The 26,148-nt window shown below is 35.2% G+C and overlaps 3 protein-coding genes across 3 annotated transcripts in view; 2 read left to right on the top strand and 1 right to left on the bottom strand.

Moving 5' to 3' along the window:
- LOC107746580 (pleckstrin homology domain-containing family A member 7-like) overlaps positions 1-13,090 on the top strand; it is a 48,061-nt gene extending 34,971 nt beyond the window's left edge. Inside the window, exons 15-25 of the mRNA XM_016560842.1 lie at positions 180-281; positions 2,751-2,859; positions 2,971-3,134; positions 3,267-3,452; positions 4,251-4,341; positions 4,403-4,404; positions 4,612-4,827; positions 10,934-11,089; positions 12,470-12,603; positions 12,682-12,812; positions 12,916-13,090. Coding sequence (XP_016416328.1) covers positions 180-281; positions 2,751-2,859; positions 2,971-3,134; positions 3,267-3,452; positions 4,251-4,341; positions 4,403-4,404; positions 4,612-4,827; positions 10,934-11,089; positions 12,470-12,603; positions 12,682-12,812; positions 12,916-12,938 — 1,314 coding nt within the window. The 3' untranslated portion in view covers positions 12,939-13,090. The remainder of the gene's footprint in view (positions 1-179; positions 282-2,750; positions 2,860-2,970; positions 3,135-3,266; positions 3,453-4,250; positions 4,342-4,402; positions 4,405-4,611; positions 4,828-10,933; positions 11,090-12,469; positions 12,604-12,681; positions 12,813-12,915) is intronic.
- Positions 13,091-13,484: 394 nt separating this feature from the next.
- Positions 13,485-15,792, bottom strand: LOC107746577 (small acidic protein-like). Its single transcript, XM_016560839.1, has 5 exons — positions 15,604-15,792; positions 15,096-15,179; positions 14,930-14,990; positions 14,360-14,469; positions 13,485-14,195 (listed from the first exon to the last, which is right to left on the bottom strand). The coding sequence occupies exons 1-5, from the start codon at positions 15,658-15,660 to the stop codon at positions 13,992-13,994; spliced, it is 516 nt and encodes a 171-aa protein (XP_016416325.1). The 5' UTR covers positions 15,661-15,792; the 3' UTR covers positions 13,485-13,991.
- A 513-nt stretch (positions 15,793-16,305) lies between these two features.
- On the top strand, positions 16,306-25,441 carry LOC107746584 (CD81 antigen-like). The gene is made up of 8 exons (XM_016560845.1): positions 16,306-16,586; positions 18,040-18,154; positions 22,184-22,281; positions 23,418-23,492; positions 23,587-23,700; positions 23,809-23,910; positions 24,607-24,690; positions 24,795-25,441. The coding sequence occupies exons 1-8, from the start codon at positions 16,389-16,391 to the stop codon at positions 24,855-24,857; spliced, it is 849 nt and encodes a 282-aa protein (XP_016416331.1). The 5' UTR covers positions 16,306-16,388; the 3' UTR covers positions 24,858-25,441.
- The last annotated feature ends 707 nt before the right edge of the window (positions 25,442-26,148 follow it).

Genomic DNA, 26,148 nt, shown 5'->3' with positions numbered 1-26,148 from the left:
GTGATGTAGACCCACAGTGCTTCACATCTCCATTCATCCATATAATATAATATACATCCATTCTCCAAATCGCTTGTCATAGGGGTCACGGGTAATATAATATTTAATGTAATGCATAATAAGTAAACTGGTTGTTGGTGTAGAAAAGCTTTAATTGTTCATATATTTGTATTGTTCAGGAGATGGAGAGAGTGTGGGAGGACTACAGCAGGCTGGAGCAGTCAGTGGAACAGCTGAGGGACGTCCTGCAGACTCAGATGAATCTCTGCACATCACCTCAGGTCTTTTTTCTCTCCATTTCTTAATCCTTTTTTATAGTCCTGTCTTTTTTGCTATCATGATTTTCTCTCACCTACTTGATTAGCTGCCTTACTCATTTTTATAAATTTTTACATAAAAATATGCAGTCACCTTTACCTAGAATCAGTTATTTTAGTATCATTGAAATACAAAGTTCTGGCATGAAACTCTAGATGACGCAGTCCGATAGATCTAACTCAGTATGACATAATGACATCATCACATGTCACAGCTGATTGGTTCTCTCATGTATCGTAGCCAATGAGCTCTCTGCTCAACATTCAAATATTTGGCTAATGCTTGTGGTAGCAGTTGCAGCACACTTCAGAAACCCTCCTCCTTCCCCAGCTCCACCTGTATAGATCTGCTTTGGGGTGATCATGTGTGCTATGTGGGTTATTCACATATGTTATATGTGCAGCAGCAGTATTTCTTGTGGATGTATTGGCAGTAGCAAGTCTCAGTACCAAAGACCAAATACATTAACATTGTCATGTACATTACCATGCCAAAGAAATACTATTATATGTATTCTTAATATTTTGAATTAGCTAGTTTTTATTCGTTTTGGTAATTCGTTTGAGTTTATTTTGCTCAATTTATTTTAGTACTTAAACTAAATGAAAATAAGAAATGTTGACTTGGCCAGAGCTGGGTAATAACTGATTACATGTAATCTGGATTACATAATCAGATTCTAAAAATTAAGTATTTGTAATTAGATTAAAAGACATTTTAAAATACTCGTAATCAGACTACAGTTACTTTTTTATTGATTACATATTCACGCAACATCAATAAATGATTCATGATTTATTGATTCTCCCTAATTCCTCTTTTTCATCTTGTAAATGTTCCTTTCTAAAATAGCCTACCGCTTATATACCGTCGTAGAGTCTTTCAGTTTGGTGGACATTCACACAAAGACAAGTCACCGGTCAGGTGGCTACGCAGTATTTGACCACTGGATTTACAAGAATCATTTCTGGTTTCAGAAGTGTTTCAACATTGCATCAACTACTGATGAAAACATTATTTTTTATTTGAATAATCACTCAGTAGGTTATTTAACCATGTATTACTATGTCTTTTGAAGGCTTTTGTCTTTCAAACACATTAAAAGGCACACATTCATGTTATTTCTTATTTACATGTAATGCAGGCATTCCCAAACCTTTTTGTCATCTGAACGTAATATATTTACTTGAAGTACCCCTGAGATTTTAAAATAAATATTTATTAAGTATCACATTTGCATGTCCATGGTTCTCTGACGTTAGTTAATAAACAAATAAAACAAATAAAATATGAAATTTTTTAGTAAGTGTTTTATTTTAATTGATGTTATCTTAAAATTAATTTTAATTTGACATTTTTTTTATCTAATTAATTATTAGCTTGCAGTTCATTTACGAACCCCAGTTTGGGAAACCTTGACGTAGGGCTGTGCAAAAAATCGAATGCGATTTTCATGCGCATCTCGTCAGTAAAGCCGCTCCTGTGATTAGTAGTAAATCTCCAGCACGTGCTTTCAGATGGAGCGCAATTACATAATCGGCAATGAATCGCCTGCGATTTTGAACACGATTTTGCGTAGCTTGTCAGTGAACTATGGCTCTGTGTAGTAAATGCGCTCCATCTGAAAGCACGTGCTGGAGATTTACTACTAATCACAGGAGCGGCTTTACTGACGAGATGCGCATGAAAACCGCATTCGATTTTTTGTACAGCCCTACCTTGACGTAACGTAATGCACTTCATGTTGTTAATTACAGCAAATGGAATATATTTTCTTATTCTTTGTATTTTTACATCGTTATGGAACAAGATTATCCTATTTATTATTTAGTTAGATCAAAAGTAATCTAAAAGTAACTAAAAGTAGTCTAATTATATTACCTAAAATGTGTAATATATTACGTTACTAACTACAATTTTTGTCATGTAATTTGGAATCAGTTACAGACTACAATTTGTAAGTAATCTACCCAATTCTGGACTTGGCAACTAGCTAAAATAAAATAAGTTTTTTAAAATATTTTATTTTATTTAATGTTTATGGCCTATTTACACCAAGAACGTTAACTATATCAGCGTACACACCAGCGCACGCTAGCATTGTTTATCATAACCATGAGCAGCAGTTATGTCATATGCTGCTTTAAATGCTCAAGCTATTAAAAGTCGGTGGATTCTAATCGGCTGTCAGTGTTTTTTTATTTTTATTTTTTAAGTGCCACTAGTGTTATAGTTGTGGTGTAAACGCCACTATTCTTTTAAACTTAAATCGGTTTTTAAAACTATATCTTATAGTTATCGTCCTTGGTGTGAACAGACCTTTTTTTTTATTTCAAGTAATGACATTTTTTTATATGGTTTTAGTAATAATAATCCTGGCTAGAATAAAAATACCATATGAAGACTTTTGAATAGGTGTGTTTTTTTCTCAGGAGAAAAATCAGTTGAGGAGGGAGCTCTGGAGGATAGAGGACGTGATGACTGGACTCAGCTCATCCAAAGAAACCTTCAAAATCACCATAGACTCAGTGAAGAACCCAGGTAAGAATGAACTAGTTAGATAGGGTTAATGAACCTACTACAGATCTTGTTCTTCTTAATATAACATTGGTATATAACTCTTGATTTTGTGCTCTTTATGTTTGTGTCCAGAGAGAAAACTTGTGCCTTCAGTGATCAAGTCGACAGTGCCTTCTCGGTGCACAACCCCATCCGCAGTTGAGGTGCGGTCACCCCAACGCAGTCTTACCTCCAGTCCGTTATCACTGCCCATGTACAATGAACATCTTCAGCATCCTCACTCTGTGCCAAAATGGGTATGTATTGCTTGACTGGTGCTTTTCCTAAAATTATTGTACTGTAAGGTACTTTAGACAAAAGACCCTTGCTAAAGACAACTAATTAACAATACTTAATGGTTTACTTAAGTGCATGATATTGTTTTTTAGGAAGAAGATGATGCTCCACCCAGACCACCTTTGCCCCTCCTCTATGATGAGGACACACCCCCTGTTGTCCCGCCCCTACCTAAAGAAACATCGGTCATCAGACACACTTCTGTCCGTGGCCTCAAACGACAATCTGATGAGAGGAAACGAGACAGAGAAAGCAGCAATGTGAATGGAGATTGCAGGGTAATTTTAACTCATTCGTGAAGGTCATTGTTATTGTAAAGTTAACAATGAACTTCACTGTTAACATCAGTGTTAACTGAAACTAAAACAATTAAAAGTTGTTTTCAGTACTTTAAATAATGATGAAATAAAATAAATATATTTAATAAATATAATAAATAGTTATATTTATTTATATAAAATATTTATATTATATTATATTATACATATTTATTTATATTGTGTATATAAAAATAATAATTACAAAATCACAACAGAATTATTAAAACATAAACTAAAATGAAAACTGAAACTATAAAAAAATAATTCAAAATATGAATTAATACTGTAATAGTGTATAAATAATACTAAAATAAAACACTTCAAGTCATTTGTTTTACTGAACTTCACATACAGTATATGAAATCAAATGCAGTTACTGAATAATGTAATTGTAATAAAATTATGTAATTTAATTCAATGGCCTTATGTTTTAACACCATCCGTGTAACCATAACATTTAGTCTTTGCATTGTGATTGATTACTCTGCAGTTAGGATGAAATGAAATGTTTGGGCTTTAGGTGGAACTGCGATCCTACCTGAGCGAACATATATATATATATATTAGATTTGATGTATTATATTTTACAATTTTAAATATGCTTTTATGTTATATTATCATATTGTCATATTCAAAATGATGTCATAATCAAAGTATAAATTGATGCTATACTATGTATCTATTTATATATTTGTAGTTTTATTTTTATAATTTTTTTTGTGGTCCTGTAAACAGTGTAACAGTTTTGGGCTTTAGGTGGAACTGCGATCCTACCTGAGTGAACCAGAGCTTCCTGGAGCAGGAACAGATCAAGTAGACCCAGGCTACCTGACTCTTCAAAGAAGAGGTGAAATATTATTACAGCTTTTAATCATTCAGGTTATCTTTAAGACACATGATGCTTTTAGTGGTAAAATGCCATTTAACAAGTTGTAATACCAGTATACCTAAAAAAAAAATAATAATAATTTTGTGATCACTTTTTGTGGTCCTGTAAACAGTGTAACAGTTATCCTTTTGCATTGTGGATATATATTTTTTTTTTACAAAGCTGAAATTCTTCAGCCATCAATAGCTACATTTAAAATGTTGAATCTTTTTCTGTCTCATGTTGGAGAGACCAAAGAGTGCCTTGGAGCGGCTGTGCTCGGGAGAGTCTCAGCCTGATCACCCGCCGCAGAGAGGGAGGATGAGTGTGGAGGAGCAGCTGGAGAGAATGAGAAGGCACCAGAGAGCTCTAGTGCGCGAGCGCAAACGTAACTTGAGTCAGGGTGAGCGACAGCCCGTGGGCTCCCGCACCTCCACTCGACCCGTCAGCTCTGACCCAGGACCAGTACGTTACTCCCTTCCAAATAAACACAGGGACCCTCGCTACGGCCCTCCACCATAAGGCCACAAACACAAAGCTAACATGCTAACACATGTTTTACTCCGTGAACAAAGCACAGCTTTACATTAACAGGCCATGGGTGGGACGGGGCCGTGTTGTGGGTGTGTTTAAGGATTGGCCAGAATGTGGACAGACACATGGAGAGTTACAGTCCAGAAATCGACTCCTGGCTTCTCCTGCACAGACTTGTGAATATATTCGAACGTGAAGAGAAACTGATAACACTATCTCTGACTGCCTTTCTGATCTCTCACAATGGATTTGAAACATTTTTTATGCCTGTTTTCTCAAATGTTAATTCACTAAATTATTTATTATAATCTATATATATATTTTCTGAAATAATTTGTAAAGCTATATTTTATATGAACATAATATGGTGGGAATTATTGACCCTGCTGCCTCGTATTAACAACAAATTAATTATTGTTGGTAATTAACTGGGTATGAAGGTGTTTCTGTGTGCAATCATTCTTAATCATCATCTCCTATAGAAGAATAAATCAGTGAAGTGCCTCTTCATTCTAACCTGAACATCAGTGTCAGAAAATCCTGCTTCAGCTCAAACACTCTGAGAATGATTTCAAATGAAACTATGGAGTGCACCAACTTTGGTTCCGGAAATAGTTTTACCATTCATTTTTTCCAATAGTGATTGTTAAATATATATATGTGACTCTGGACCACAAAACCAGTCATAAGTAGCACGTGGATATTTGTAGCAGTAGCCAACAATACATTGTATGGGTCAAAATTATCGATTTTTCTTTTATGCCAAAAATCATTAGGATATTAAGTAAAGATCATGTTCCATGAAGATATTTTGTAAATTTCCTATCATAAATATATCAAAACTTAATTTTTGATTAGTAATATGCATTGCTAAGAACTTCATTTGGACAACTTTAAATGCGATTTTCTCAATATTTAGATTTTTTTGCACCCTCAGATTCCAGATATTCAAATAGTTGTATCTCTCGGCCAAATATTGTCCTATCCTAACAAACCATACATCAATTGAAAGCTTATTTTTTCAGCTTTCAGATCATGTATAAATCTCAATTTCATAAAATTGACCCTTATGACTGGTTTTGTGGTCCAGGGTCACAAATATAAATATATATGTATATATTCTTTTGACAAAATTTGCTTCACACGATTCTCTGAATGATGGAGATTATTTTGCAGAATGATGGAAATTTAGTTTTTCACCAGGAATTCTGCTGTTAAAGAGGATTCTTTAAAAATATGTTGAAATAACTTGAAATAAATGGCTTCAACAAAAGCATATTCCATTGATTAACAACCTCTTAACTCACAGTAGGTCTGTCTTTATAAGTTATTGTTAAAAATCCATTCCTTTATGGAGAAAATGAATGGGATTGTTACTTTGGAACCCGGCTGTTGCACTCTATTGCCCATTTAATGTGGCCACGAGAGCTTGCACTCATTTAGTCAATGGCTTTGTTAGCAAATTGCTAATGGTAGGAAATAACCATTTGAGTAGGACCATCGTGTCTTGATTAGTAAGCAATTATTGCTGAGTCGGTGGGTCAACAGGAGCGTTTGGCCCAAATCAAACGCTTAACCACCTTTCAATTTACTGCAATCAGAGTAATCAGCAGGAGCTGCCTGATATTTGGGTTTTCTTTGCTTAAAATCGCCTTTGTCTTTTTTTTTTTTATTATGCTGCACTCAAAGGTATTTCTGTTGCTCACTTGCTCTAACATCTTTCACTGACTTCTCAGTTAATGACTGGTTACATCAATGTTGAGGATTGCATTTGGGAAATACATTTCCTATCAAGCACTTAAATCAATTGGAAACCCATGCAATACTAAGTTCACATCTTTTTCTGAGTCACGCTGCACATTGCCCCATTGTTTTGATTCATGGGACAATTAACACCACTCAGATCTAGATTCTTTATCAGATAGTTATCAGCTGTATGGCTAAAAAATGGCAAATGGTTTTCATATTACAGCAGTTAAAAACTACATTACTCAGTAATTTATTTGGAGTTATCTAAGGAAAAATATCTATTCAATCTACTAACACCAATTCCAGTTTGGCTCACTCAATGAAAATTGAAAAAGTTCACTCACTTCTCTAAAAATCATGGTGATGTTTTATTGTTGTTTCACTAACAGCTGCCAATCAGAAGGGTGTAACATTTTACTAACCCTAGTTTCAAACTGACAAACTTCACATCATTATCAATTGATACGAACTTTCCTCTTAACCGTTATTATGGCCAAAAGACCCCATGAATGAAAATTGTTTGTTAGCTTTGAGGCCATCTGTATGCTGGTGTGCGATTCAAATTGTCTTTCAGGCCAAATGTACAATTTATAGACTTTCACTTCTGGAAAAACAGACCAAAAATATTAATGGCTGGATTTTTATCCAAAAAATTATTTTTAGAGTGAGAATGTTCCTCAAACCTAATACGGTACCACCTGACTAGCAATAGCAAGAGGAAAATCAAATCACATTAAATAAAAGGGAATAGTTAAGGCAAGATTTTTTAAAGGAAATCTCTAATGCTTTACCAAGGCTCCATTTATTTGATCAAAATACAGTAAAAACAGTAATATTATGAAATAATAGTACAAGTTAAAATATCTGTTTTCTATTATTATATAATTTAAAATGTCATTTGTTCCTGTGATGGGAAAATTCAGTAGCCATTACTCTTTTGTAACATTATAAATGTCTTTACTGTCACTTTTGATCAATCGAATGTGTCCTTGCTGAATAAAAGTATACATTTCTTTAAAAATAAATAAAATAAGCAATACTAAGTTCACATCTTTTTCTGAGTCACGCTGCACATTGCCCCATTGTTTTGATTCATGGGACAATTAACACCACTCAGATCTAGATTCTTTATCAGATAGTTATCAGCTGTATGGCTAAAAAATGGCAAATGGTTTTCATATTACAGCAGTTAAAAACTACATTACTCAGTAATTTATTTGGAGTTATCTAAGGAAAAATATCTATTCAATCTACTAACACCAATTCCAGTTTGGCTCACTCAATGAAAATTGAAAAAGTTCACTCACTTCTCTAAAAATCATGGTGATGTTTTATTGTTGTTTCACTAACAGCTGCCAATCAGAAGGGTGTAACATTTTACTAACCCTAGTTTCAAACTGACAAACTTCACATCATTATCAATTGATACGAACTTTCCTCTTAACCGTTATTATGGCCAAAAGACCCCATGAATGAAAATTGTTTGTTAGCTTTGAGGCCATCTGTATGCTGGTGTGCGATTCAAATTGTCTTTCAGGCCAAATGTACAATTTATAGACTTTCACTTCTGGAAAAACAGACCAAAAATATTAATGGCTGGATTTTTATCCAAAAAATTATTTTTAGAGTGAGAATGTTCCTCAAACCTAATACGGTACCACCTGACTAGCAATAGCAAGAGGAAAATCAAATCACATTAAATAAAAGGGAATAGTTAAGGCAAGATTTTTTAAAGGAAATCTCTAATGCTTTACCAAGGCTCCATTTATTTGATCAAAATACAGTAAAAACAGTAATATTATGAAATAATAGTACAAGTTAAAATATCTGTTTTCTATTATTATATAATTTAAAATGTCATTTGTTCCTGTGATGGGAAAATTCAGTAGCCATTACTCTTTTGTAACATTATAAATATCTTTACTGTCACTTTTGATCAATCGAATGTGTCCTTGCTGAATAAAAGTATAAATTTCTTTAAAAATAAATAAAATAAAAAATTCCTGACCTGAAATTTTGGAAGAGTAGTATATCAATGCAGGACGAACAAAAAAAACTGCACTTGTCAAGGCATTTCATGGGGTCTTTAACCACACCAGCACCTTCATCACTGTTAACCTGTTTGTCAGTAGGCAGTGATGTTGTATGTTGTTATATGAACTGTATACAGTGACAAAAAGAACCATAATTAATTAACAACAAAACTGTGATAGCAGACTAGCTGTAAGACAAATATAATATTGTTGTGTACATCAATACACCAACCTCTGAACTCGAATCGCATCGTATTTTCTTCATTTTCTAATGTTGAGGTTTGCACTAAAGGCACAAATAAATAGAATTTTCTAAATACCTTTTTTCATTGCAGTGTGACTGTACTTGTAGATGTATGTAATACATGCCTATGAGTGGGGGAATGAATGGATGGGTTTGCATGGTTCTTTAACTGTTAAAGCTGATTGTAAGCTGTTTTGCATGGTTAGATGTGTTCAACTACAAAATTCTATAGCATGTTGTAATTTGGTGATGGGTGTGATTTGTAATAGTGACACAATTGCCTAATGCCTGTATTTTTTCTCCTTTTTTCTGTCTCTTCACCAATTTGTCAACAAAACCAGGCTTAAATTTAAAGAAGCAGTTCACCCAAAAATGAAAATTTGCTCAAAACCTACTCACCCTCAGGCCATCCAAGATGTAGATGAGTATGTTTCTGTTATATCTATTGCTTCACTTACTCATAAATTGAACCTGAATGGGTGAATGGGTGCCGTCAGAATGAGAGTCCAAACAGCTCATAAAAACATCTCCATAATCCACAAGTAAGCCACACGATTGACACGACTTCATCAGTTAATGTCTTGTGAAGCGAAAAGCTGCATGTTTGTAATAAACAAATGCATCATTTGTTTATTGTAGAAGATAATGGATTATAGTCATGTGGATTACTAGTGAATTATTGTGATGTTTTTATCAGCTGGTTGGACTCTCATTCTGACGGCACCCATTCACTGCAGAGGATCTTGTCAAGGCATTTCATGGGGTCTTTAACCACACCAGCACCTTCATCACTGTTAACCTGTTTGTCAGTAGGCAGTGATGTTGTATGTTGTTATATGAACTGTATACAGTGACAAAAAGAACCATAATTAATTAACAACAAAACTGTGATAGCAGACTAGCTGTAAGACAAATATAATATTGTTGTGTACATCAATACACCAACCTCTGAACTCGAATCGCATCGTATTTTCTTCATTTTCTAATGTTGAGGTTTGCACTAAAGGCACAAATAAATAGAATTTTCTAAATACCTTTTTTCATTGCAGTGTGACTGTACTTGTAGATGTATGTAATACATGCCTATGAGTGGGGGAATGAATGGATGGGTTTGCATGGTTCTTTAACTGTTAAAGCTGATTGTAAGCTGTTTTGCATGGTTAGATGTGTTCAACTACAAAATTCTATAGCATGTTGTAATTTGGTGATGGGTGTGATTTGTAATAGTGACACAATTGCCTAATGCCTGTATTTTTTCTCCTTTTTTCTGTCTCTTCACCAATTTGTCAACAAAACCAGGCTTAAATTTAAAGAAGCAGTTCACCCAAAAATGAAAATTTGCTCAAAACCTACTCACCCTCAGGCCATCCAAGATGTAGATGAGTATGTTTCTGTTATATCTATTGCTTCACTTACTCATAAATTGAACCTGAATGGGTGAATGGGTGCCGTCAGAATGAGAGTCCAAACAGCTCATAAAAACATCTCCATAATCCACAAGTAAGCCACACGATTGACACGACTTCATCAGTTAATGTCTTGTGAAGCGAAAAGCTGCATGTTTGTAATAAACAAATGCATCATTTGTTTATTGTAGAAGATAATGGATTATAGTCATGTGGATTACTAGTGAATTATTGTGATGTTTTTATCAGCTGGTTGGACTCTCATTCTGACGGCACCCATTCACTGCAGAGGACCCATTGCTGAGCAAGTGATGTTATGCTAAGGTTCTCCAAATGAACTACGTCTTGGATGACCTGAGGGTGAGTAAATTTGGAGAAAATGTTCATTTTTTTGGGTGAACTATTTCTTTAAGTGCAGCAGAAACTACAAAAGCATAAAAACAGCTGACTTAGTTACTTAAGTAAAGATTAGTCATCTTTGTGATATGACAAAGATATTTTGTGTCTGACCCATGAGGTTTTAAATCCAGGATCAAGGCTCGTTTCCAGAGGAATTGGAGTGTGTGTTGCATAAATGCTGTATATTGTTGTCTTCGCCCTAGTAGGGATGGGAAAAAGTCATTGATTTGCAGCGACCAAAACAGGCCTTGTATGACGAATCACAGCGGCTGGGATCAGATGAATGGCTGACTGTTGAGGCCCGGCCAATGAACGCACAGGAGCTGGAGCCTGTGAACTTTGAGTTTGATCTTACACGGGAGGTATAGTCAAATTTTAGTGACATTTGCTGACAAACCAAAATCACCTGATTCAATCCTAGCCAGTTAGGTTGTAACCCTGAAGTATGAAATAATATTCAAAAAGGGAAAAAAGATTTTTAACCTTTTTAAAAGTTCATTGAACCTTTAGATAAAATATGAAAAACGTTTGTGCAAGTATCATATTTGTTATGACTTTCATGGCCGTATTATATAGGAGAATATGGAGCTCATACTCGAGGGGAAAAAATTTCCTCAAGAGGCCCAAACTAAGCAAAAATATAAAATTTGGTGCAGTTGCTGGTATTTATGACCAAAATGTAAGATGAAATTCTGATAGCTTAAAATGTAAATCTATAACAGCATAGCAGACTAAAAATGCATGTAAATATCAGTCATGTAATGTATGGATAATTAAATAAAGCCACGTTGTTGCAGTCCAGTTAAGAGTTCAACTTCAAGTTCTATAAATATAAAACTTCTTCTTACATTTACTTTATACAAATCAGTAGAGTTCACCACAAAAACATGTACCACGACCTAATTTTTACTAGTAACAATTCCGATTAGAGAGCTCTCTAATTTAATTATTACTAGTAAAAATACATTTACAGAGCTCTATACTTCAATTTTTACTAGTAAAAACCACATTAAAGATATGTTTAATTGCAGAGCTCTGTAGCTCTGTCATTAATTACTCACCCTCGTGTTGTTCGAAACCCGTAAGACCTTCGTTCATCTTCGGAACACAATTTAGGATATTTTTTATGAAATATGAGGGCTCTTTGACCCTCCCATAGACAGCAAGGTAACTACCACGTTCAAGGTCCAGAAAAGTACCAAGATGATCAACAAAGTAGTCCGTGTGGCATCAGTGGTTCAACTGTAAAGTTACCTGGCTGTCTATGGGAGGGTCAAAGAGCCCTCATATTTCATAAACAATATCTTAAATTGTGTTCCGAAGATGAACGAAGGTCTTACGGGTTTCGAACAACACGAGGGTGAGTAATTAATTGCAGAATTTTCATTTTTGGGTGAACTAACCCTTTAAGGTATAGTTCATTCTAATAAGTCTGTATTATTTGAGATAAACTATTCGTATCGTATCGTGAGGTACCCTGCGATTCCCACCCCTACTTGACAGTGTCATTTACTAGGCAGTGAATGGGACAGTCACAAGCCTCCCGGTTTTCATCCACAATATCTTAAATTGTGTTCCGAAGATGAACGAAGGTCTTACGGGTTTCGAACAACACGAGGGTGAGTAATTAATGACAGAATTTTCATTTTTGGGTGAACTAACCCTTTAAGGTATAGTTCATTCTATTAAGTCTGTATTATTTGAGATAAACTCTGTGTATTGTGGGATTCCTCTGTTGTCAGCTGTGTACGCCACAGAAGGTGTCCATCCCAGAGAGACTCATGGATGTGGCGTTAGATGAAGACCTGAGTCCAAAAGAGAAGGAGACTCGTTCTCGCACCGTAGCAAAGATAAAAAGCCTACTGTCTAAGTCGAGGTATGGTGGGAAAATAAGACTTAAGCAGATGTAAATGGATGATGTACTAAGATGTTGTCTTCTGTTGTGGCATTTCAGTGTGAAGTCTATGGATGCCGAGCAGACAAATTTCAGTGAGCTGGATGAAGAGCTGCAGCAGCAGGAGAGGATCATGAGCGTTCATCGAGCTCTCGCCACAGAGGCCTCCATAAAGAGGAAGCAGATCACCGGTGAGACATTATCCAGCATCTCTGGGAACATTATAATATAGTATTTTATCATACACAATGTCATCCTGATATTTATGGAAATTTTCAATGTTTTGTTTTGCAGCCAAAGCCATGTCTGAGTGCTAAAACGTGTTGAGAAGCTTTCTTGGGAACCCAAAGATCAATTGTTTTGTGTGTTTTTTGTACCTAATACGTATTTATAAATCACATTCAATCATTCAGGTTCTCTGTTGTTCAGAACTTTTTATATGTGAGATTGTTTTTTATTAATTTTACTGGTGAGCACTTTGAAAGTTAAACTTCAGTTTTACAATTCTGACAATTTTTTAATTTTGCATGACATTTTTATCACCATGTAATCGTGACTTAAGGTACTTATTCTTTTGCAGTGTTGTGTATTATTTATAAAAATATTAAATTTTATTTAGATTGTGGAGTACATTGCATTTCATTTCAGCAAAACTGAAATCTTCATATATTAGATTGATCATTAAAAATTCACAATTTTCATACATTGACAGACAATAGAGCTCAAGCTCTAAATAAAGTTTGTTTGCACAAAGTTATTACATATAAAGTTGTTTCCTTCTTATTAAAACATAAAGGTTCCAGATATACCATTATTAAATTTGCATATTGTCTTTTCATATCTGTTTGTAGACATGTGCATGTTTCCTAGTATAACTGACTGCTTTTCATTTGTATTTTTTCTTTATGAAATCTTTTTCATAAAGGGGGGGGGGACACAAAAATGCATATATGGAAAGTTTTAAAGCTTTTTATGATCACAATCACAGAATTTTTACTCTTTATTGATATTTTCCTACACCTTTTAATACACACAGTTGACATTTTGTCTGCAAATTTCTGTACCTCACTTTCTTGACAATTCTATAAAGATTTCATCTACTCATCCTCGTGTGTATATGAAATCATAAGCGCTGAGTAGACTGAGACCGGATCTTCATTTCTTATATGAACTATGCCTTTAATTAGTAGAGAATAAACCATTCTCAACAAGACCAGGCAAGTCCGAATGACTTGACAACAGACATAATTACATTTAAAATTGAAACCCACAATTTTTCAATTTTAATGGAAATAAAAATGTGCTCTCTCTCTCAATACCTCACTGGAACATTTTAGGAGATCAAGAAATTACAACAAAAACAATGCCATTTATGTGGATTTTACAAATGCCATTTTAAAAGTATTTTTCTTGTCCTCCTTTGAGTCTGTGTGCAGTTCCTGTTTCTTGAGCTCTGAGTTGGATGAAGGTGTTTTCTCGTCCTTGTGTGGTTCTGATGGTGGTTCAGGGGCCTTTTCTGAACTGTCTGACTTCTCGGGCACAGCGGCGCTCGCACTCTCAGCAGGTGGATCGGGCTTGAAGAGGAAGCGCAGCAGTTCACAACAAATCAACAACAGATGATCACGTGTGTTCACACACAGTATATCTCAGTCAAAGCTTATCAGGAGTAATTCACAGTATGTTAGTCTCGATATATCAACATTATGTCAACCCATAGCTTATCAAAAAGAGCTCTGACCTCACTAAAGCCCAGTCCACAGTGTCTCCTGTTCCTTCCTGATAACTTCCCATCCAGACCCTGCTGATACTGGTGCTCGAGCTCTGTGTTAATCTTCTGATCCTCTGCCCCTACAGACACACAATATACCCTCTTCAATACAGAGAGTTAAAGGCCATCAGCATTTTCCCATATTCCCAATGTTGTTGTTAATATAGCATTGATAGACATTCAAATTACCCCATAACAATAAAATGTCTCCCTGATGGTTGTATATCAGTATGAAACTAGATTAAGGTAGTTGTTTTATATTTTACAAGTGCAGAATGCATTGTAACCTGGTCCTATGTGCACAATAAACGACAGGACATTACCAGTGGTTGCTTTAAAGGTCAGAGCATGTACTCTTTGACCAGTGATCGCTGTAGGGAAAAGGATATGTGGCGTACAGGATGTCATCTGATGGTCGCTGTCTCCACACAACCGGGGATTTGGAAGAGTCTCATCCAACACAATAGGAGGTTGCAATCACTTTCTGAACTGTCAAGCATTCAAATCCAGCAACCCTTCACTTCCGCCCTAGAGACTCACCGCTGCGGAAATGGGACGTTGACTTGTGATCCCCAATAACAAGGCGTCCAGTGTGCTCTTTCTGCCAGTGCATGAAAACAATTGAAGCAAGAATGGGCGATAGTGGTTACGTTCAAATTACATAATTGTCAGAAACAAAGAAATGACTTAACAGAAAGCAATGTACCTTTCCTGCTCCCATCAGCTTCAAAAACTTTTGCTTCCTTTCGTCTGTCCCTAAATCTGCCGATCTCCATTGTGTGGCTCCTGTCTGCATAACAGGTCAAAACAGATTCAGATGAGCCATTAGGGTGTTACAGAAAAGCATATACACTTACATTTTTTCTATATATATATATATATATAAGCACATATATTAGCACACCACTTAAAATTTAAATTACGTTTATCTAAGAATGCAGAAAAAAGCTTAACAGACAACCTGGAACCGAATTATCTGGTAACGTTACAGTAGTTATTATGCTAAATTATTATTGCAGAAAACGCAATACAGCAGCAAACAGGCAGTTATTACACTAATAACATGCATATATCAAATCTTCGTCACACTAATAACATTTAAAAAATAGTTACAACATATTGCTAACAATCTGCTAATACTGCTGGTTCACCAAAATATCAGATCAGCTGTAGTAAATAAAATTAAAAAATGCATGATGATGGAAACCACATACTTTATCTGGAGATGCGGGTCGTTTCGTGCCTTTACACGTTTCGTCTGAAGAACTCATGATTTTCAAAGATTCTGAACTATAGTTGCCAAATAAACATTGCTTGCGCCTGCCTGCTCCACCGTTTGCTTAGCAGCTAGCAGCTAGCAACTAGCTTGACCCACGCGATGCATCATGGGAGCTGTAGTTATAACGACACGAAATCGAGTTTCCTCTACTTTTAACCTCTATTTTTAATGAATCTTCTTATTTTGTTAACAAAATATTACATACATATATGCAATTTTACATAGCCTACTTAAGGCAGAAACCACTTTTGTATGTTCTACAGCAGTATTTGGAACTATCACTTGTTAAGAAAAACAGTTGAAATCTGGTTTTTGTTATTCAAAATATGCGCTGAAAACGTAGCTATTTTGAGTCAACACATCAACACATTCTTAGAAACATTTTAGCCTAATTGTTGTAAAGGAAGTTACTTTATTAATTCACTTCTACTGTTTTTAGAAATAAGTGTTAAAAATTCAAAACAACATCAAAACCCGTTTCTTTCTGGAAGAATAGCATATATTATAAACTATAAAAAATATAGAAAATACAGCATAAATGATAATATAACATGAATTTCAGACAAAACAAATGATTGATGTGAATTTAGATTCGTTATGCATTGCCGTTTAATCAATTAAAACAAAGTTTTACATATGTAAATGTGGGGCAGAGCTTGACACGGGACACGGACATCTCTCTCCCTCTCTTTTTCTGGCTCAGTGCGTTTATATAAACACATGAGGTCGTGGGTAGTCTCTCAGAGTGGATCCGGACTACCTGCAAATCGCCTCATATCCATCTGTGAAACTGAGACTCACTCATCTTCCTCCAGACCAGCATCATTTCAGCAGCTTCGACGATATCAAGCCATGGCTGTTACCGGCTGCTCTCAGTGCATCAAATATATGCTCTTCTTCTTAAACTTCATTTTCTGGGTGAGTTTGTTCGTTTACCAGTATTATTTTAAGTTAATTATTGTTTCTTGTACTACTAGTTTATTGTACTACCTCTGAAAAGTTAAATGAATACCAATGTCCTGATTTTATTCAACGAAGTCTTCAGAGCAGAAAACAGTAAGTGTCATTCTGAAAGTTCTTCTTGTGAGTCTATTGACTCTGTACACAATCGTCCTATTTGAAGTGATTAGATGTGCTTTCCCCCAGATTTTTTCTCACCATTCTTTCAAAGTTTTTTTTTTTTTTTACACTGTTTATGTTGTTAAGCTAGAATTTAAGGATATTTAGAACACAGTCTATACATGAACTGGAATAAAAGCATGTCATGTCAGAGATAATTGGAGGTTTCTGTGCAAAATATTTTGTGAAGCATACAATAAGTTTCTTTTGTATGGCTAAATGGTATAGTCAGTGTTTTTCTTGTCAAATGTATTCCTAGACATGAAGAAAAAAAAAGTGTCTCAGGCTCCACAGAGCCTCCTGTAGAGTGAGGGTTAGCTGCGGCTTTGCTGTATTTTTACACTTTCAATAATTATGTCCATGTGCTGTAGGGACACCATGACATAAATACACCATAAAAGAACAGAGAGAGAAAATCACATGTGGACAAGTTGTTTAAAAGTTGGAGTAAATTTAGTAAAATGTGATATTTATTCATATTAAATACTTTTTTTTTTTAGCTTGAGCAGTCATTCTGCTGTAATCACTTTATAAAATGTTTTACACTCTGCAGAAAACATCACATGATGTTCAAACAATGACATCACAGAGTAAAACTGAGTTTTGAGGAATGTCTAATTAGCATTTAGCAGCAAGACAAACATTATGGAATAACATTCATTACTGAAAATAAATAATGTTTACACCAATTCAGAGTCCTAAAAAGAAAAGTCGTGTCATTTTTTCAGACTCGTTTTAATAAAAGCCTACAAATTTAAATTTGTGTTTTTATTCAAGACCTTTAACTTACATGAGAATGATGTTGTGTGATATCATATACAGCGCCAATCCCAACCCCCTGAGATACGTATTGTTTCCCGTCATTGTACTTTACACGCTGCCAACACAAAAATATATCGGCCTGGCTTCCACAATTCTGTCACTTAAGCTGCCGCTTCCTGCTCTGCGAATTACAAAAAAATAAACAAACAAAAGGTATCACAGAGGACTGACTCTCAGAGCTGAATTGGACCCCACACCCTTTTTTGTGCGTGAATAACACTAAACCTGTCAGAAGTTTCTTCCCCAAATGCAGGAAGAAATGACCTCTGGAATGGCCTCAGGAAAAAGAATTGAAACAAACATTTCTGGGCGATGACATCTGTTGAGGGATTTTAAATTCCAGCTCTTTTAATCAGTAAAAGTATTTAAATGGCGAATCTATGCTGAAAAGTGTTAGTAAACATTCTGTTTATTTTTCTCTTATTTTTAGCTGGCTGGTGGTGTGATTTTGGGTGTAGCTTTATGGCTTCGCCATGACAGTCAAACCAGCAACCTCCTAATGCTGCAGTTTGAGGGGAATCAAGCACCAGGAACCTTTCATATCAGTAAGTGATTGCCACTCACAAACTAAAGGTGGCTGAAGGCTAAACCATTGATCACAAAGTTGGTTTCTTGGAAATTCTAATATATTAAGTATAAATATTAATATTAAGTTCAATTATAAAAATAATAATCAGTTTTAAGAATGGTACCAACAGCTGCTTCATCCCTCAAATAGGTTCAGATTTAAAATGTTAACTACTTTAGTTCCAATTATCCAACCTTGTTATTTAAAGCAGCACTATGTAATTTTCTTTCTTTCTTTCTTTCTTTCTTTCTTTCTAATAACTGAAACAATAAACAAATAACAACAAACTAAATGATTGGCCAAAATATAAATGTTATAATAGTTTGTTAAGTCAAAGAAGCCTTTGCACTGTGAACTTTGAGAAACAATTACTCTTAAAATAGAGGAGCATGTCTCCTCGAAAGATAGAAATAGGAAACAGGGTCTAAGCTGGGCTCTGAGAGGGCCACTAAATCACTGTGTGTGTGTGTGTGTGTACCTACTTAACCATATTTTGGGGACAAATTTGTACCCAAAAGTGAGCTAAACCTGACAAAATCACCAAAAACCTCCCTTTGGGGATGTCTTCATTTGTAAAACTGGAATAAAAATAAGTACTGGTAAACTGTGTGTGTGTGTGTGTGTGTGTGTGTGTACCTATTTCCTACATTGTGGGAAACATTTTTTGGTCCCCATGAGGAAAACAGCTTATAAATCATACAGTATGAGGTTTTTTGAAAATCTAAAAATGCATTTTTAGGGGTAGGTTTAGGGTAAGGGGATAGAAAATACCGTTTGTACAGTATAAAAACCATTATGTCTATTGAATGTCCCCATTAAACATGGGAACCCAACATTTGTGTGTTGTGTGTGTGTACAAGTATATTTAAACAACTATGATGGCAGCAGCACAATATCATTGCATAAGAGCTTTGATCCTGTTTGTCATGTAGTCAGATGGAGTCATGTTGTCGTTCTTGTATTTTCTTTAATAACACTACATTCTGCTGCTTTCACATGAAGTCAGTGATTCTCCAGACACTCCCACAGGTTGTTTTAAAAGAACCAGGGAAGTTTTTTTTTTGTAAAAATGCAGAAAGTTTTCTGTAAGGGGTAGGTTTAGGTGTAGGGCGATAGAATATACAGTTTGTACAGTATGAAAACCATTACACCTATGCAGAGCCCCCACAGATAGCTAAGTACTGGTAAACTGTGTGTGTGTGTGTGTGTGTGTGTGTGTGTACCTATTTCCTACATTGTGGGAAAAAATTTTTGGTCCCCATGAGGAAAACAGCTTATAAATCATACAGTATGAGGTTTTTTGAAAATCTAAAAATTCATTTTTAGGGGTAGGTTTAGGGTAAGGGGATAGAAAATACCGTTTGTACAGTATAAAAACCATTATGTCTATTGAATGTCCCCATTAAACATGGGAACCCAACATTTGTGTGTCGTGTGTGTGTACAAGTATATTTAAACAACTATGATGGCAGCAGCACAATATCATTGCATAAGAGCTTTGATCCTGTTTGTCATGTAGTCAGATGGAGTCATGTTGTCGTTCTTGTATTTTCTTTAATAACACTACATTCTGCTGCTTTCACATGAAGTCAGTGATTCTCCAGACACTCCCACAGGTTGTTTTAAAAGAACCAGGGAAAGACTAAAGTTACCACAGGGCGTGTTCATACTCCACCCATGTGTTTGCACACACACACACACACACACACACACTCACTCACACACTCAAGTTTACACACTTAACCACAGCAGATGTATGCAGAGAGTTCAGTGGCAGAAGGTCAGCATGTTGTGGGCACTAGTGTAGAGTTAGCACCCATTCATTTTTGTAGAAAGCATTGGGTTGTCTCTCTCCACTCAGTATAAGTACATGGAGGAACCAGAGCTCCACCTGTTTCTTTTTATAGCAGCAACAACCTTTTCTGATTAAAGAAGTTGGGGTTGTTGGTCTGGCCCACCCAGAGAAAGAAGAGAGAGATTAAGCGTTCCCCTCCCACTGCTACTGAACATCTGTGTTTAATTGAAAAAGCCCTGCTCATGCCCGTTACACCACAAATTAGAATGAGCAGTGCTTGGGCTCGCTCAAGTGCTGGTTAGACAACCCTAAAAATATGTTCAAGCCCGGCCACTGCAGCAAATCATTATAGCTTAGAGAGGAATCTGGCTGGAGAATACTTACAGATTCGTAAATATAAGTTTTAAACAGAGAGTGGAGCTTGTGCAGCAGGGATAGCTGTGTATTTTGCGCAAGGAGACATATATCTGAAACATAATATACTTGAGGATATATGATACAAGTATATACATCATATACTTAACTTTTTTATCTTATGTAACCCCAGTTGCATCAGTAAGTTAAGCACACCTTCATTTAAAACAACCCAAGCTAAAAAGAAGTGTGCTTAATTGCATTGAATGCACACTTACATTTAAATTGAATATATTTTCAATAGACTTAATTGCAACTTGATTACAAATGTGTAATTACATAAATATATAAATACATGACAAACAAGTTTCAATAGAAAGGACACTGACATATATTTTAGTTTACCATAAATGCTTGTCAGTACATAATTATGAAATTACATATAATAATCTTCTTAAAGGGATAGTTCACCAGTCATGATGACTTCCATACTATGGAAAAAATACTGTGGAAGTCAATGGCTACCGTCAACCAACATTCTTCAAAATATTTTCTTTTGCGTTCAGCAGAAGAAAATACGTTTGGAACAAGTGGAGGGTGAGTAAATGATGACAGCATTTTCTTTTTTGGGTGAACTATCCCTTTAAGTCCTACCTAATATACATTTAAACTATAATAAATATTCATTAAATTGCAGTTAACATACAGTTAAGTGTATGAAAACATTAAATTCATTATGCACTTTTTTTTTTTTTTAAGTTTATCATTTCTATATAAGTACTTTTAAAAAATTAGAAATGTGTTCTTTTGAACAATAAACAGTGGTCTGTATGGATGTTGCGTGTTGCTGTGCAGCTACTAGAATATTCTTTTTAGAAATTGTTCTTTTAGTGCATTGCTATATGGTTGTTAGGGTGTTCAGAGTGGTTGCTGAGTTGTTATAGGGTGTTGTGGGTGAATGAAGTTCAAAACAGCCAATTCTCTTAATGTAAGTGTATTGTATTTTTTCTGCATGTTTTATCAGTCACTATGTTTGCAGCACAAACTAAAGTTTATACTTTATGGGTTTAGAACAAACTAACAAACAACAACAACAACAACAAAAACTTTAGTATGAACAATAATAATACATTTGCAGTAAATTTACAGGGAAGCTCAAAAGCAGATGGTGTTAGAGAGGTGTTAGGTTTGTTTTCAGATGCTGTTGTGGGAGTCTGATGGAGAACAGAGGACAAATTTGGCTCTGTTATGTAGAGGGTTCCTGTTTGGACTAGATCTTCCCATGCCTGTTTATAGTTTGTATGGTGAAGCGCTCTTTTACCTCTCTCTCTCTCTCTCTCTCTCTGACTTTTGCTGCATTTAAAGCTACTGCTATGGTAAATCAAACAGGAAAATCCACATTAGCTTTTTTCCCATTTGTATTTTTTTTCTGAATTTCACTGCCAACAACAAAATGAGCGAAGAGAGGAGCCGAGTTAACCAGCTCAGATTTGAGTTGCAATACAATGTAAGACGAAAAATAGCAGTTACTACTAATTTATTCCGTGCATTATTTTATTTATCAATAATTTAATTTATTAATCTATCATTATGACTGATTGATGACTAGTTTCAGATACACTCAAATATATACTGAGAGGGTTCAAATGTGTGGTAATGTTTAACACTGCTGCACACATGCCATCTAGTGGCAACATACTGCATTAACTGCAGTTACCAGGTCATTTCTACAAATCTCAACGCCTTCATAAAAATGAGGAACGAGGGCTATAGAAACTATATGAACATGTGCAATTAATATGAATCTGTGATTATGATGTTAAGCTCATTCATGCATTGTCTCTGTTGCTTTTTCAGGTGTGTATGTTCTCATAGCGATTGGGGCTGTAATGATGTTTGTGGGGTTCCTTGGTTGTTATGGAGCTATTCAAGAATCTCAGTGTCTCTTAGGAATGGTGGGTTTTTACTCAACTCACACTATTCATGCTGCATGCCTTGAAGAGATTTACAATTCAACTTCAAAAGAGCTTTACAAGAACTAAACTACACTTTACTTATGGTTAAAAATTATAGGTGTTGTTTTACTTTAGCCAGTAGCATTTGATGATGATGATGATGCCGTTTTTGACTATAATAAAATTTATTATTTACAAACTGGCATGTGTTATTTTCTCAGAAGTTCAAATTCATCCAGAAAGATTAATAAACATTGATTTATGCATTAATTGTTTAATAATTCAACCAGATTCTATTAGTAGGAGACAATACCCTTGTGAAAAGAACAGTTTAGCATACTTTTAAGTATTTATTACAGAAATAATTTACTTCACTGTGAAATAATGTAATGTTTTTAGGCACTTAGCTGCATGTCTGTTGCAATTGAAAATGTATTATTGTTTGCAGTGCAATTAGCTGAACTTTAGAGTGATATTTTTTGACCACGTAAGTAGGACTTACCGTAAATGCATCATTATATGACATTTTTATAAGCACTTCTATTGTCTTTAAAATATGGTTAAAGCGTACTGCCGAACATACTGACAAGAATTTATGGTACACTACATACTTTTATTAAAACAATTCCTATTGAAACTTGTATGTCAAATATTTAATTGTATTTGTAATTATAAATTGTTTTGTAATTACACATGTAAAGTTGTACATTTCTGAACTGACACATATAAAGTATATTAACTTTGAAAGTGTAAGCACACCTAAGTGGCTTTTTATTTCATTAATATTATCTTATCTGCAAGTACAGTTTTTAAAAACTTACTTAAAAGTTTTAATGTACACCTAAACTGCAAATTCAACACAATTAAGCACACTTTTTTTCACAAGGGTAGTCATCATGATGTCAATTTGTAGGCCAGCCCAGAAAGCTAATTCGCTAAAGCTAATATCCATGTGGAATCTTCTATGGGTGTTCGGCATGTTTTTTTTTTTTTTAAACTAAGCTCTGTGTTTAACATGAAAAAGTGATTTGAAGAGTTGTTTCATCTTTTGTTCTACACACAGTCTTACCTTAAACGTTCTTCCTATTCCAGTATTTCTTTCTTCATCACACAGTTTATCTCTTTTTCTTGCTCAGTTCTTCACATGTTTAGTGATCCTCTTCGCCTGTGAGGTGGCAGCAGGAATATGGGGGTTTATTAACAGGGACACGGTAAGGCTAAACATTCTGTAGACGTACACTCAGAAAATCTGTAGATTAAGACTTCATTTTAAGGCTGTCACTCTCTCACTTTCTGTCTGTCCAGATCTCCACTGAGCTCATTAACTTCTATGATGCTGCATACATTAAAGCTGTTGATCCTGTGGACACAACATCCAGACAGGCAGCTTCCAAAGTTCTGGAGGTCTTCCATGACTCAGTGAGTTGCCAAAATCTATTCCTTCATCAAAATCCTTCATTTTGGACAGTTAATAATCCCCATCGCTTATTATTATTTAATTTTTTTTTGCTCTCTCTCAATATCTAGCTGGATTGCTGTGGTAAAGGGGATGAAAATCAACTTTTCACAGTTGTCCAGGCCTCTCTGTGTCCCAAAAAGACATTCCCACTTGACCCGCTCATCTCCCAGGTATCTTCAGACCATGATAGAGAACTCATTTCAATTCAGCCTGACCTTAAGGCAAGAATGTAAACACATCAATATAGTTCTATGAAAGAGTCAAGTTTCTCTAAAGCATATTTTGATGGACTGTTATGGTTTTAACTCCTCTAGAACTCTTCACTTTTCAGTTGATTCTTATGAAAAGATTCTTAAAGGGTTAGTTCACCCAAAAATGAAAATTAGCCTAGAAAATATTTACAGTTGCATTTACAGTTGCATTGCTGTCTACTGAGGGTCAGAGAGCTCTCAGATTTGATCAAAAATATCTTAATTTGTGTTCTGAAAATGAACAATGGTCTTACTGGTTTGGAACGACATGAGGGTGAGTAATTAATGACAGAATTTTCAATTTTGGGTGAACTAACCCTTTAATAATAAGCTATGCCATGATATTTTTCTGAGTGCAAAAATCTTACCTGTTTCATTTATGTATGCATCACACATTTATAGTTTGTTTATTTTAAAACGGTGCAATCCAAATGCATATACATTTTAAATGCAATTCATATATGTAAATGTAAAATTAGGCCTAAATATTGTTTGAGTTTAGTTGGAATTACACTAAATTATAACCAAAACAAACAATCTTATAAAAAGGGATATTTTGATAGCTGAGTTTTTTTGATTGTGGATAGACTAATGTATTGATGTTGTGCACTTCAGAGTTGCCACACGAAGCTAAGGGACCTGTTCACTGAGAAACTCCATGTCATTGGATTGGCCGCCCTAGTGATTGCTGTCATTATGGTGAGAATGAACACACACATGCACAGACATGCACAAATTACAGACTTGTGCTAGGAATAACTAAAGACAGCTGGGTGTGTAATTTCTCTCTACTGTGTGTCTAGGTTTTTGAGATGATCTTCACCATGGTCCTCTGCTGCGCAATCCGCAATGCTCCTGCATATTGAGTTGCTGGATGATGACCAGCCTGATCAACAATGTTTGATTTTGGTAGTGATGGGCAGGAGGCCATTTCACTTTTGCCTTTCCTCTCTTTTCAAGTTCAAGTGTCCACACACTGAACATTGATCCCTGTGTTTGTAGAGAGGACTTCCTATGTGAATACATCAGAATACAACACCAAGGGCTATTATAAATAAACCAGTAACCAATATCAGGGAGGAGGAAGAATGTGATTGACAGTAATATGGATAACTTTGCCTTTATGTTGTATTGTTTTACTTTTATTTAATCATTTTATTAAATTTGCTCTTATGGTCTGTTGTTCAACTTTTAGTAATAAAAGTGCTTCAGCACACTCTTTAAGCGTGTGTGCGTGCTTGTTTGTGAAGTAAATCATTGTTATGTTTATAGAGAGATAAATGTTACCCTATGAATCCATTATGCAACAAGTCAATTTGTGTCTTCTGAGAATGCATATCGTACATTAGACTTTACCAGCCCATAATGATGATGTCATGATAATCCAATGATAACTCACATGAAACAAATCAAACTTTACCCAATGAGCCTGTGGTATTTTTTATTTTGTGGACATTCAGTTTATTTCTAATAAACCTTCTAATTAAAAAATTCTGCCAAATTATTGTTATGAATGTTGTGTTAGCAGGGCTCTCAAGTTATAGCAAAAGTTTGGAGTGAGATTAGTGGAGGAGCCATTCAAATATTTGCAGCACCTATTCTCTCGTTTTCGCTAGCAGTTCAATTTTAGCTATTGTTCATAATTGACCTGAACAAATAGAAATGATAACTGGTAAATCTGATAAAAAACAGACAAATTCATCCAAATAAAATAAATAGGTTTATGTATTTCAAAAATACAAGTGTATCAAAAATAAAAAGAAATTTAGCCACACACACACACTTTACATAAATCTGCAGGGCAAGTTCTGCAATCCTACTGTATGTGTACAGTATTAGTAACGTTATGTACATTGAGCACCAGTGTTGGGGGTAACGCATTACAACCCAGTCAACAATTTGATCTCACAATGATGTCACCATGAGCTCACACGATTCTCATGGTGTGGTCACAATGTGTGTGTCACAGTGAGCTAAAAGTGTAACCACACAGCGCACTCACTGTGTGCTCATACTATGCTCCCAATGTGAGGTCACTGCACACTCACTGTGCGCTCATACTGTGGTCACAACGTGAGGTCACTGCACACTCACTGTGCGCTCATACTATGTTCGCAATGTGAGGTCACTGCACACTCACTGTGCGCTCATACTATG

The sequence above is a fragment of the Sinocyclocheilus rhinocerous genome, unplaced genomic scaffold (assembly GCF_001515625.1).
Source record: "Sinocyclocheilus rhinocerous isolate Xijiao unplaced genomic scaffold, SAMN03320098_v1.1 scaffold1160, whole genome shotgun sequence".
In the NCBI taxonomy this organism is placed as follows: Eukaryota; Metazoa; Chordata; class Actinopteri; order Cypriniformes; family Cyprinidae; genus Sinocyclocheilus; species Sinocyclocheilus rhinocerous.
The sequence above is the reverse complement of the archived record's forward strand: the minus strand, read 5'-3'. Positions and strand labels throughout refer to the sequence as shown.

Bases quoted from the DNA above. Each gene is read 5' to 3' on its own strand.
- LOC107746577 (XM_016560839.1), bottom strand. From the start codon at position 15,660: ATGAGTTCTTCAGACGAAACGTGTAAAGGCACGAAACGACCCGCATCT. The intron at 14,470-14,929 runs GTGAGTCTCTAG...GTGTGTCTGTAG, and splicing joins AACGTCCCATTTCCGCAGCG to GGGCAGAGGATCAGAAGATT. The intron at 14,196-14,359 runs GTCAGAGCTCTT...TTCCTCTTCAAG, and splicing joins GTGGACTGGGCTTTAGTGAG to CCCGATCCACCTGCTGAGAG.
- LOC107746584 (XM_016560845.1), top strand. From the start codon at position 16,389: ATGAGGTCGTGGGTAGTCTCTCAGAGTGGATCCGGACTACCTGCAAAT. The intron at 16,587-18,039 runs GTGAGTTTGTTC...TCTTATTTTTAG, and splicing joins TCTTAAACTTCATTTTCTGG to CTGGCTGGTGGTGTGATTTT. The intron at 24,691-24,794 runs GTGAGAATGAAC...CTGTGTGTCTAG, and splicing joins TAGTGATTGCTGTCATTATG to GTTTTTGAGATGATCTTCAC.